General features: G+C 39.6%; 1 protein-coding gene across 13 annotated transcripts in view; it reads right to left on the bottom strand.

Annotated features, from left to right (window-relative positions):
• Window positions 1–12,581, bottom strand: part of Fip1l1 (factor interacting with PAPOLA and CPSF1) — a 61,692-nt gene that overhangs the window by 40,000 nt on the left and 9,111 nt on the right. For 7 of the 13 annotated variants that reach the window (XM_085836763.1, XM_021163804.3, XM_021163805.3 and 4 more), the window contains exons 6-10: window positions 11,673–11,737; window positions 10,999–11,106; window positions 10,334–10,464; window positions 9,983–10,051; window positions 18–127 (exon numbers count right to left, since the gene is read on the bottom strand). In XM_085836763.1, the coding sequence (XP_085692889.1) occupies window positions 18–127; window positions 9,983–10,051; window positions 10,334–10,464; window positions 10,999–11,106; window positions 11,673–11,737 (483 nt within the window). The remainder of the gene's footprint in view (window positions 1–17; window positions 128–9,982; window positions 10,052–10,333; window positions 10,465–10,998; window positions 11,107–11,672; window positions 11,738–12,581) is intronic. The other 6 variants (XM_085836764.1, XM_085836765.1, XM_021163810.2 and 3 more) reach the window with 1 other exon arrangement.

Genomic DNA, 12,581 nt, shown 5'->3' with positions numbered 1-12,581 from the left:
ATGGCAGTCTAACTAACCTGCTTGGTGGCAGACCAGTCTTGAACAATGATGGCGGAGAAGTAAACTCAGCTTTTGTAGATGGAAGAGCTGCTTCTTTCTCTGAATTTCCAGTTCTCCCTTGCTGTACCTTCAAAAAAAAAACCGGGGTTACTATTCTGCTTAATTTCAGAAACCATCAAGCATGAAGAACTTTTAAGCCTGTAACATCTGTTCTGAAGTTAAATATGAAGAATGTACCAAGCCTGGATATTTATTAAAAGGGACCTATGTGAGTTTAGCATTAGGGGAAGGGCAACAAAAATGAACTCAAGGATCAAAATGTTCCATTTACTAAATAAAATATTCAGTTTGTCATTTAGAAGCTCCAATAAACTGTGACTCCTGGAGACTCATCAATTGCTCACGAGTAAAGTAAATGAGTGTAGGATGTCCATGGTTATGACTCCATGTCTCTGAGTTCAAGGAAGGCCTTGAAGACTTTTCTGTTCTGTACTCTCAACCTTTACCTGCCATTCTAACCATTTTCTATCTCAGATGGTGATTTGCTATAATGCCAATGTAAAGAATCTCTTCTCCTGGAAATTAAACTAGTGTCCAACTAAAGGCTTCATACCTACTGACGAACATTTTCGGTCATAAAAGGTACCTTGCCCACTACCAGAAGAGAAAAGTAACCATCAATACTACCAAGCTACAAGCCTTTATTATTATGTTCAATAGCCACCTACTTACAAGATACACTGCTATATCAGTGGTGTAAATGTTACGGGAGTAGCCAACTCCTTTTTATTATACTTAAGTCCTACTCCATGAGATGGAATCTATATCTGACACCATTAAAGGTGCACAGGACCTAGAACTAGCTATATCATGGGTTCTAGGGGAAACTTACTACTCTTACGTTTCTAAAGGAGCACTGCAATAAAATCACTCCTAACAACATACTGCTGCCATGTTCATAGTTCAGAGCATCACTCAATCCTCCTCAGAGAAGCTTAATGCAGTAGATGGGAACTAACACAGAGCCCCAACGAATGAAAAGTGTGCAGAGAGTAAGAGACTTTGGAGCATTCATCCTTAAATGGGATGTCTTTATCAAACCTGTTCCCTCAAGGCTCAGGAACCTATGCAGAAGAAAAAGAAACACAAAGAGCTGGCTCTGTAAGAGTCATAGGTCATAAATGATTCCAAGAGCATCATCCAGACAGAACAGGACTGATGCACACATGAACTCATGGAGACTGTGAGATCATGCCTAAGACCAGCACAAATTCCAACCAGGCAAATCCCAGCACAGAAAGCAAAGTGAACATAAAGTTGCCCCGTGACCAAGCAGCTGTCTAAAACCGACGGCTGCTGAGAAAGGAAAATCACTGCTCTCCAATGGAGTGGCACTGGGTATATCATGACCAGAGTTGACCAAAATGGACTACATGTTCTTTGGTATACATTTTTGTTTTGGCATTTTTATCTTTAGGAGTTTTATTCATTTGTTAAGATAAAGGGGAGAAAGAAACAGAACATGAAGTTGGGTGAGTAGGATGGTCTTGGAGTTAGTTGGAGGAGGCAAATATGTTCCATTATATATTGTATGAGAAGGAAATCTGCCCCTGCACATCCATAACTTATCACTAGTACCAGCCAGCACCCACCATGCCAGATCTGCATACCCAGGCACTGGAAATCAGTCGCCAGTCTCCTTACTACCGCTCCCTCTTTACGCTAACTCCAAAGCCACTGGAGGGAAGCAAAGACTAGTCCTGCCAGCTATGATGCCCACGCATCACAGCAACAACCTGCATGGCACGAGGACTGTAAGGTGCAGCCATAGCATGTAAACCATGGCTATAGCCCACCGCTGTCCAGGTGGAGTTAAAGCCTGTTCAACAAGAGGAAAACAACAACTGCTACTGGAAATAAAGCCAGCTACCCAGGGCTAGGTAAGTTACCAATCAGTCTTGGAGGAGACGTTCACTTTACTAAGTCAGCATAATTCCTAACTACATTCTAACTCTATCCTAACAAAAACAAACAAACAAACAAACAAACAACTCCTGAAGACAAAAATACCAACACAAAAATGCGCTCCAAAAACCATGTAGTCCATTTTGTATTGGTCAACTTCTGGTCATGAGGCCTGACCTGTAGTATAGTTCATATACTACTGATATTTATTCTCATACCCCGAGAGAAGTGTAGTTCACCCCCTTTCAAAGAAACTTCTTCAGCAACAGCAATTATAGACATCACAACAGTTCAAATGCAATAAACGAAAGTCATGTGGTACTCAGTCCCACCTGATACATCAATAGAATTCCTGCACACAAAGCTTGAGGATCATCGAGGGAAAGAGAGGGGCAGAAAAAGCCAGAGGAACAGGAAGTTTGCAGTGAAACTATGTCTCCTAGAAATGCCAGGCTTATCGATGTGGCTGCCCAAACAAGACTTGACCAATGACCACCCCAATGGCCATGTGAACACAGAAGGGAAGAAGCTCAAGGAGCTTCGACCCTCAGCCTAAGAATTATGGGCAACTGGGAAATGCTGAGTGGGAGAAATGGTCTTTCCAAAGAAGAGCCCCATAACTAGTTATCCATTACCAATAATCAGCACTGAGGCCATATACACACTAGTAATATACACGGAGTGGATTATATTTAGGAACGTGTGTGTGTGTGTGTGGTGTATAAAACAAAACTTTTTAAAAAAGAGGCCATGTATTTGAGAATAAGGATTGTGGGAGGAGTTAGAGGAAAGAGTGGAAAGGGGGAACTAATTAATTATAAGATATTAAAAATTATCATTAAATAAATTTTTAATAAAATAAAGCTAAGTATTTACTAACTTAAAAAGAGGCAGATCTCTATTAACTAGCTATTGGTTTTTATCCGATGGCACCTACCTATAATTAATTAGGCCTTAAAACTGAGTTTATCAACAATATGAACTAAAACCAGTATCCCCCAGAGCTCGTGTCTCTACCTGCATATGTAGCAGAAGATGACCTATTCGGCCATCATTGGGAAGAAAGGCCCCTTGGTCTCGCAAACTTTATATGCCTCAGTACAGGGGAACGCCAGGGCCAAGAAGTGGGAGTGGGTGGGTAGGGGAGTGAGGGGGAGGGTATGGGGGACTTTTGGGATAGCATTGGAAATGTAAATGAAGAAAATACCTAATAAAAATAAATTAATTAATTAAAAAAAAAGAAACAAGAAAGGATATGTCTAGAAATAAAAAGGGCCCTGGCGTGGAGGAACAGGTGTCATTAATAGGTGGGGAATTGTAGGGGCAAACTCCTATTTTAACACTCCTTTTATTTTCAGCCTTCATTTATCTTCAGTTACAACTTTAAGATACATGATGAACATGCCTAGAGTTTCTTCCATCTGAACTGCAACGTTTGAATATACACTCCATGTCCATGAGTTATGTATGCCCTGAAACATGTTTGTCATCATGCTTCTTAAGCTGTGGCTTTAACTTGTGCACACTCAGTAACATGCTCACTACAGTACTTTCCGAAATGAATTTATATATCACTTAAATAAAATGATTACACTTCTTTTTTCTGGAGAAAAAAAAACTGAATTTATTGAAAAAGGAGTTCTACTGCTTACTAAAAGCAAATTCATTTAAAACGTACAGATCCTGTTGGGATATGGGGATCATCACTTAGAAAAACAAAAAGATTAAAATGGATTTGATGCATATTTGACACATAAACTGCCAGGATGTGGTAACGGGAGGGGAACAGTTCATTTAACAAACATTTATTCACTATCTACTCTGTACTAAAAGCTCAGAATATGAAAGAGAAAGTCTCAGCGAAAACAATAGTTAGAGTGTGCACAATATAATTCATGCCATGAAAACCCAGGGCTAAGGAAAAGTGAGGCGCTTCAGAGTAAAGGGCTTGTACTTCCAAGCCTTACAAATGGGTTCCTGGGACCCATGAGAAAGGAAAGATCCAATTCCTGAAAGCTGCCCTCTGCCCCTCACCAATGCATTATGGCATCTGTGTGTCAACACAGGTGAACACACACAAACAAGCACACAAGCATGCACTCTTTAAAAAGGGGGAGGGGTAATAAAGGACGAAACAAAAAAGAAACACATTACTCTACTTGAAGGATTGGGAATACAGTTAACATTATCAGCTGGCCCCATGAATACCAGCAAGTTATACTCAATTTCTTAGCACATCAAACTGACACTCTCCATTTCCTCTATTCTGATCCTCTCCATATTGTCCTCATACTAATAAGATGGCATTCCCCTACCCAGCTTCTCAGAGAGAACAAAGCACACAGGTGTTCTCTAACTCCGCTGACTAACGGATGACAGGCAGGTCAAAGTCATCAGCGTACAGCAGCTACTGTGATAGGCATCCTCCACTTTTGCTCTCAACACTCCAGATTCCAACCTGTGCACAGAGCGAAAGCAGTCTCCCACACGCCAGCTCATGGCTCTCTGTGCTCAAGGTTCTCCAACTGCCTCCCAAATCAACCAAAATGAGATGGCCTTCTCGGCACGGCCGACAAGGTCTGGGTACTGAAGGTGCTGTACTCTGGGAGACTTGCTTCTTTCTATTCTTCCTCCACTCATCCTCATCACACTCAGTTAGGATAGCCTTTTCTCTTGTCTTGTCTTTTTAAAAAAACACATAAGTTCCTCTCTCGTCAGGATTTCTGAATTTACTATCCTTTTTGTTTGGGATATCCTTTCTCCAGATCGTCTCACATATTCTTCTAATTAAAGTATAGTAGCCTCCCCAACCTCAATCTATGTTATTGCTTTTTGTAGTTTCAATTATGGATCAAAAACAGACTAGAATAACTTAAATGGGAACTTCCCAGAGCTGACAGTTTGTAAGTTAAGCCATGCTGAGTCAGTAGTATAATGAATTCCTGCACCTTTCCAACTGCATTTCCCCAGGGACATGAATCGCCCCCTCTGTCTCTCCATCCACACGTGCACTTCCGTATCCTAACAACCATTCGGCTGTTTGGGATCTTAACAGGACTGTGAGGGTAGCAGAATGCTGATTTCCAACCAACCCTTCCTTCACTAAAAAGGTTCTCAAAGCACAGAAGTAGCTGGCGTGGTGGCGCACACCTTTAATCCCAACACTTAGGAGGCAGAGGCAGGCAGATTTCTGAGTTCGAGGCCAGCCTGATCTACAAAGTGAGTTCCAGGACAGCCAGGGCTATACAGAGAAACCCTGTCTCGAAAAACAAACAAACAAACAAACAGCATAGAAGTAGCGATGAAGACAAGCCATCAATCATTTCCTCTCAGCAAAGTTATCATCGACTTAGCATCAAAAGAAAAGCCACCACACACTAAGATTGCTAGGGCCTTCTGTACAAGCTTTATTTTGAGCATAGTCACATAATTTTTTATGAGTCTATTGTTCTGTTGCTGTTAGTCACTAACTGTAGCTAATTTAAAGTTACACTTTATTATGCAGATGCACGTGGGAGAAGAAAACAAGAGTACAGAGGGTTTAGTACCACTCAGTTTCCAGTATCTATAAGGAATCCCAGCGTGTAATTCAGTGGCCATTAGAGGACTACTGTGTCATTCAGACTATACCTTGGGTTAATATAGACTTCCTTCATCATTCTCAGTCTCTCTCCTGTGACTTTCTATTTTCTTAAAATTTCTTATTATCTGATTATTTTGTTGTATGATACTATCTGCTTATTGCACTATAGCAAGACCTTTGACGACTCTGGCTTCATATAAAAATCTGTACCCTACATGTCTAGAAAACAATGTGGACAAACCAATACATACATACATATATATATATATATATATATATATATATATATATTTCTTTTTTTTAAACTTAATTGATTTTGAGACCTTGCTTTAATGTCACTTCTTCAGTCTTTCAAATAACATGGAGTGTCTAAATACGTAATTGTTGGCACTATTATTTACTGAATACCTAGCTTTCCCATTACGGCAGACCAAAGTCCATGTCTATTATGATCATTTTCTTTCCCCAATCTAGCAACCTTCCTCATCACATTGAATCATTACCTTGAATTTAACTATCTATATGCACAGCCAGATGCTGCCCTAAGGGCTACACTCAAAATCTGCCTAGCCAGAACATGAGGCTATCACTTCATAAAACCTAGCATTTTGAGAAATAATTACATATGTGTCTGATTTACTAAAACCAAGTTAATAGCAGATCCTACAGAGCTAAACAAAATTTAACTAGAATTTACAAACTTGAGAAGTTAATGGCTGGCAAGAAGCTCAGAGGGAAACGGCTCCTGCCACCAATCCTCATGACCTAAGTCCACTACTCTGGTACCACATGATGGAGAGAGAGAAACAACTCCTGAATGTGGTCCTCTCATCTCCTACGTGTGCCATGTGAATGCTGCTCAACACAGGCATATACACAATGTTAATTTCTTAAAGAATCTAAATATTCATTCAAATTATTACTTTATCACTATGCCAAAAGTTCTGAAGTTTAAACATTATAGTCAATACTTAGTATTTATACTAATAACACAAATAATAAGTGTTTAAAATTATAATTGACAAAAAATATAAATTACTGATCTCTAAATAATACTAGGGTAAAAATACTAGGGTAAAAAAACCCTGCAAGCCATAAATGAATGACCACATCTCAACCCACAAGACCTAAGCACTGGAGATGTCACAAAGCCTGGTACTTCTGAAAGCAGATGAAGAAACTTAACTGAGCAGACTAAGCAAAGCCAAATCAACCCTACGTCAGTGAGCAAGGCAAAGCCACACTCTCATGGCAGAAGCAGAGAAGCTGGCGGCCCAAGCTCCAGGACCGTCTGAGATCACTGGCCAAGGCTTCTAGTCACACTGGAGTGTTTCTGAAAATCAGACTCCCACAAAGAAGAAAGAAAGAAAAAATATTGTAGGAAAACAACTTCAAGATAACAGCACATAAACAAATTGCAATCCTCTGGAAAAGCCTACAATAAGTGCCCTTTCGTCGTAGAGACAGAGCTTCCAATTGTCTGTAGGGCCTACTCTTACAAAAGTCAAAGAGCATTTGAAAAAACAGACCAAGTCAGAAGCTGAAAACATGAAAAACTAACAGAACAAAGAGACTATGTAGAAAAAAATAGCAAAAATTAAAATTTAAAATGTCAATTATTAAAATCCACTGAAAGATTGTAAAAAACAGAGTAAGATGTTAAGTAATGAAAACTCTCTTGGAAATGAAAAAGAGCACAGAAATAAAAACCAAGTAAAGAATCCAACTGTCAAAAGAAACCTCCTGGAAAGATGAAACGGAGATCAGAGCGAAGACAGGCATCGCAGCCCTAGTCTAAGAGACGCAGTGCAGCAGTAAGATATAAAGAAGCCAAAACTGTCTCTCGGATGCGAAGTCCACAGGCAACAGGCCAAGTTCCAACACTGCTGCTTAGGTTCATACATATTCATACAGTCCATGCTGTACATGATGGTTCGAGAACTATTTTAAGAAAATGTCAACACTGGACGATGATGGCACATGTCTTTAATCCCAGCACTTGGGAGGCAGAGTCAGGCGTATTTCTGAGTTCGAGGCCAGCCTGGTCTAGAGTAAGTTCCAGGACAGCCAGGGCTACACAGAGAACCCCTCCCCGACCCCTTCCCCCCCCCCCCCCCAAAAAAAGAGAAAATGTCAAAACCAATAGATGGTGATACGTATCTGCACTCTAGCATTTTGGAGGCTGAAGCAGGAAGATAGGCAAAGTGAGGTCATCTTGGGCTACTCAGGGAAACCCTGTCTCAACAGAAAATAAAATCAATCATAAAATGATATCATAAGATGAGAAAATGAAAGGAAATTAATAAAAAGGTAAGGAGAGAGGTTATGGTTGATTTGTTCCCTAATGGTCATTTTCTCCTAATTTATAATTCTATAATTACCAATTTATTTTACCCAATTGAGAGGGTAAAGTTGCCTCAAGTTTCTTTCACCTTTTACTTGGCACAGGGAAAAAACAAAACAAAAAGCAGACAGACATAGTGACACTTGCCTGTTATCCTAGCACCCACTCTGAGGTTTATGACCTTGAGGTCAGAGTGGGCTACCTAGCAAGTTCCAGACCATCCTGCATTACACAGCTTGACTCCTTCTCAACACAAAGTGAAACAGAAAACCAATAAACCCATTCCCATGAAGGCACATAAAAGGCTCTTCCTTCCTGGCTATCAGAGTCTGAAAAACACTGACGACAAAGGCATCTAGAGGCTGGTTTCTCCCACTCACTAGACTTGTTACTCAAGCTTACATGATATAAGGGGGATGAATGCCTTCAAAAGGCTATTGGGCTGTTTCTCTCTTGACTTTGACTATATTTGTGGGAGACAGGAAAAGAACTTCAACAGTGACTCTGCAGCCCCTATCCCTTGGCCCATCACCATGGTGAGCAGCCCTGTTTGTTTCACTGGTACACTACTTATTATGTCAACTCCCTATCTGACCTTTTACCTCCATTTGGATGTCATTTTCTTTTCCAAAATCCAGATCTGCACAATCTCTACTGCTTGAGAACCTTTTAATGGTTGCCTGCTGTTCACAGCAATGTTGCATGGTGGCTGGAAATGAGTATCTTTTCATATGGCTTTTTTTCCGCTATTTCCTACAGACCACAGTATAACCAAAGTGGGGGAAATGTTTGCCTGTAACAGACTTACTAGCATTCAAACCCCTAATCAAGGCAAGAACACTGAACAACCATAAAACTCACTCAGAACAAATCCATCAACCAGAAACAGAAAACACAGACTTCCTCTCAAACAATTCTGTGTGTGTGTGTGTGTGTGTGCGCGCGCGCATATGCATAAATGTAAACTATATACCCACAACTTTCAAGAGAGGCCAGCCACTAGTAGTTCCTTATTTCACTGTCTACAAATCTAAGATTAACAAAGCTATGTATTAGCTGATGGTTTATAATGGAAGTTCTCATTCTTCTTAGGAAAACAAGATAAAACAAAACCCACCAATGAAATGAAACAGCTCATTATTAAACTTGACCATGTATTTGTTCTAATAATTTATCACAAAATATTCAATGCCCGAGCAGACACCTGAAAGGTTGATAATCATTTAAAATGGAGTAAATATCACCACGTACTTTGAAAATATAAACAGAACAAGGACCAATACTTACCTATAGTAGGATGTAAATTAAAATTGAAGTCTTTACATAGAACTGTGTTCAGATAGAAGCTACATCTGCAGATATAGCATATGCATTGCATAAGGCAGTACTTTGGTGTCCCCAAAGGGGCATAGAGTTCTCTAGCCAGGCTATGAGGTATAGAAAAGGTCCCCAAAGAAAGAATTCAAAACAAGGGGAGGAGAGATTACCTGACCAAACTTCAGGAAAAGTCGCAGTGAAAATGTACTATTTTTCTTGGGACAGACTTAATGTCCCTAATCCTATAAGGCTTCACATCACTCACATGGACCTAGTCTTTTTAAGTATTAATTTTAAAACTCAGTGGCTCTGCTCAATTCTTAAGAGGTTGTTAGAGAATATCTCAAATTCTTGAAAGCACCTTCATTGTGAGCTAATATACGAATGATTTTAGTATGAGATAATAACTGTCACCTTCCCTCCATTTTTTAAGAACTAGGAAAATAAAAAGCTTCCAATTCTGTTGCTAAGGAAAAGAGCAAAATCTAGTGAGTGGTGCACTGGCGGCCATGACTGTCACATCCTACAAGTGTGCCACCTATAATCACAGCAGAGCAGACAACAGCTTTATTTGGCATATGTTAGTGTGACAGGCTATAGACTCACATGCTTGCAAAAGGAGAGTAAACAATAAGCAAATGTGTAAGTCACCAGGAAGCTGAAGATTTGGAAAAAATGTAGCTGCTTATACTTCAATTTTCTCCCCTGAACAGTGGGATGGGAGCAGACTCAAGAAAAATGAGAGCAACCAAGGATAATTTACTAAAATTCACCTTAAAAAGATTGAATCTGCCATCTTGGATCTCTGCACCTGGTGTAACTTCCATAGTACAGTCTTCGGCCTAAGTTAAATAACATATTCCCCATTAAGATACCACACAATTTTTAATTGATAGGCCACATAAATAGTAACTAGCTGTGGCCTACAGCTAGCTGATTACATACAGTAGTCATCAACATGAAATTCAAAGTGAAGGGAATATAAACAAACACAGCCATGAGAACAAAAAAATTAAACTGCTGTACAGCATTTAATCACCTTGTTAGGGGGAAAGTGACTTATCTGGGGAGTCAGAGTGGAACAGGAGAAGAGGCAGGGTTACTCTGGAAGATTTCCTAATTACCGTAATCTTGTTTGTGGTTGAAGTAACAGGTATAACTTCCAGTCCCATTCGTATCCTCTTTTGTTTTTCACAGTAAGCTTTCCAAGTATCTTCATTAAAGCCATAGTTAAAATAATCAGAAAGATCAGCACCTAAAGATGAAACAGACTTTTAGGATGCAAATATTTTAACTCTGTGGCAGCATCAAAATTATAGCGTAATATAAAAGTGCACATATGAAAGCAGGAGAGTGAGCTCTGAAGAGGAAGGGTGACAGAGGGGACTGCAGGGGACACATGGGTGGGTATGACTGAAAGACATTATACACATGCATGAAAACGTCCGTCATAATGAAACTCATCATTATGAATAATTTATATATAAGAGAACATTAACATATTTTCTATGACATTCATCATAACACTCTTGAATTTTTCTTAGTTCTCAAAATTGCCACAATGAAGCAAACACTGAACAAACATTTTGATCAAAATGATTTCCTTTGAAGTGTTATAATAAATGTGAGTCTACATTTGTTAATTCCAGGGACAAATAATATTTAATGACGCAAGTCTCACTACTCATTATTTGCTTAGGACAATAAACAAGACACTGTAAAAGACAGTATTTTACACTGCTGCTCACAAATACTTTTTGGGTATTAAAATAGAACCACATAATCTTACCAGGTTTCCGCCATGGTTTATCTTCAAAAGAATCCAGATCTACCTCCAAGAGTGGAACTCCATTAATGCTGCCAGGTGCATCGAGGTCCACTCCTTTGACTTTGGTTCCTATTTTACAGAAATGCAAAAGGGCAAAGACGCTATATTAGCAAGAAGCTGAAGACAAAAGGAGGAGACATCAACCACCCTCTACCATCCATCCTGACCGTTAATAAAACTAGCGTCTAGTCAAACTTGGTGATCAAACTTTCACGATGAACAGGATGAAAAGTTGGGACTTAGACATTATGGCGTAGAGTGGCAGCACATTCCTATCATGTACGCACTTGGGAAATGAGACATGAGGACCAGGAACTCAAGGCAAGGTTCCGGCACACAGCTAGGTCAAGGATAGCCTTGGCTACAAGAGATATGACCTCAAAAAACAAAAGCAAAAGGTCATAACATCAATAGAGCTGCTAATGCCGATGTGTTACATTTCTGTTTTATACAATGTGTGAGCAAAGAAAGTGTTCTAAAACAAGCACAGTAACACAGCCACACACTGTTTGAGATGCCTTTCACAGGAAGTCTGCTCGTGTATATCACAGACAGTGAAAGACTCGTGCAAAGAGCTAATACAATCTACTCAGGACCTATTTTCATACCGATGAAGCTGCAAATACAAATTTTACCTGTATTTCCATAAACTCTTCCCCCTGCTTTGATATTAAGATTTACTGGTGCTGTTCCATAACTCCTAAAAATAGAATAAAAATTAACTTCAAAAACATATTAGTAAAAAAACAGGAAGCTATTCGACTCAGAAAATGATTGAACAGACACACACACAGATTTTTACACTGATTTTTAATGTTTGTTATTTAGTTATTACTGGATAAAAAATAAATCTTAATGTTTTATATTATTTTATGTATGTGACTGTTTTGCCTATATGTATGTACATTACAAACGTGCTTGGTACCCAAAGAGGTCAAAGGAGGGCGCTGGAACCCTTAGAACTAACATTACAGATTGTTGTGAGCCACCATGTGGGTGCTGGGAACTGAACCCAAATCCTCTGCAAAAACAAGTGCTAAGCTATCTCTCCAGTCCCAAGAACTCATTTGTTTTTTTAAGATCTGACATTTTTCCATCTCAAAAATCTCCCAGGTACTAAACTCAATACGCCATCGCAATACACATCTGAGAAGCATCTTTGCTGGTACCCCTAGTTCCTTAACATTTAGCTATCTGCAGCAGTGAAAGCTTCCTGCCCCACTTCCAAATACCATCGACCCACTGTGGGCCTCCTCACATCCCAGTACACAGGGAATGCACCATTCATAAAAATGAAGGCACTTAGAAGAAATGTGAAAGAAAATCTGGAGACCAAGGAAAAAGTGTTAACAGGTTAATAACTAAAGGAGAAAAGGGACCACTTCTAGGACACCTGCAAACCCCCCATCTTAGTCTGGGCTGGGACTACACACACACACACACACACACACACACACACACACACACGAACACACGAGAAAACCAAGTCACATTGTAAATGTATTAATATGCATGTGGCAAATAACTGAAGCTAAACCAACCAA

Source organism: Mus caroli, unplaced genomic scaffold, assembly GCF_978045245.1.
Source record: "Mus caroli unplaced genomic scaffold, Mus_caroli_1 scaffold_4, whole genome shotgun sequence".
Lineage (NCBI taxonomy): Eukaryota > Metazoa > Chordata > Mammalia > Rodentia > Muridae > Mus > Mus caroli.
This window is presented reverse-complemented; position numbering and strand designations above follow the sequence as displayed.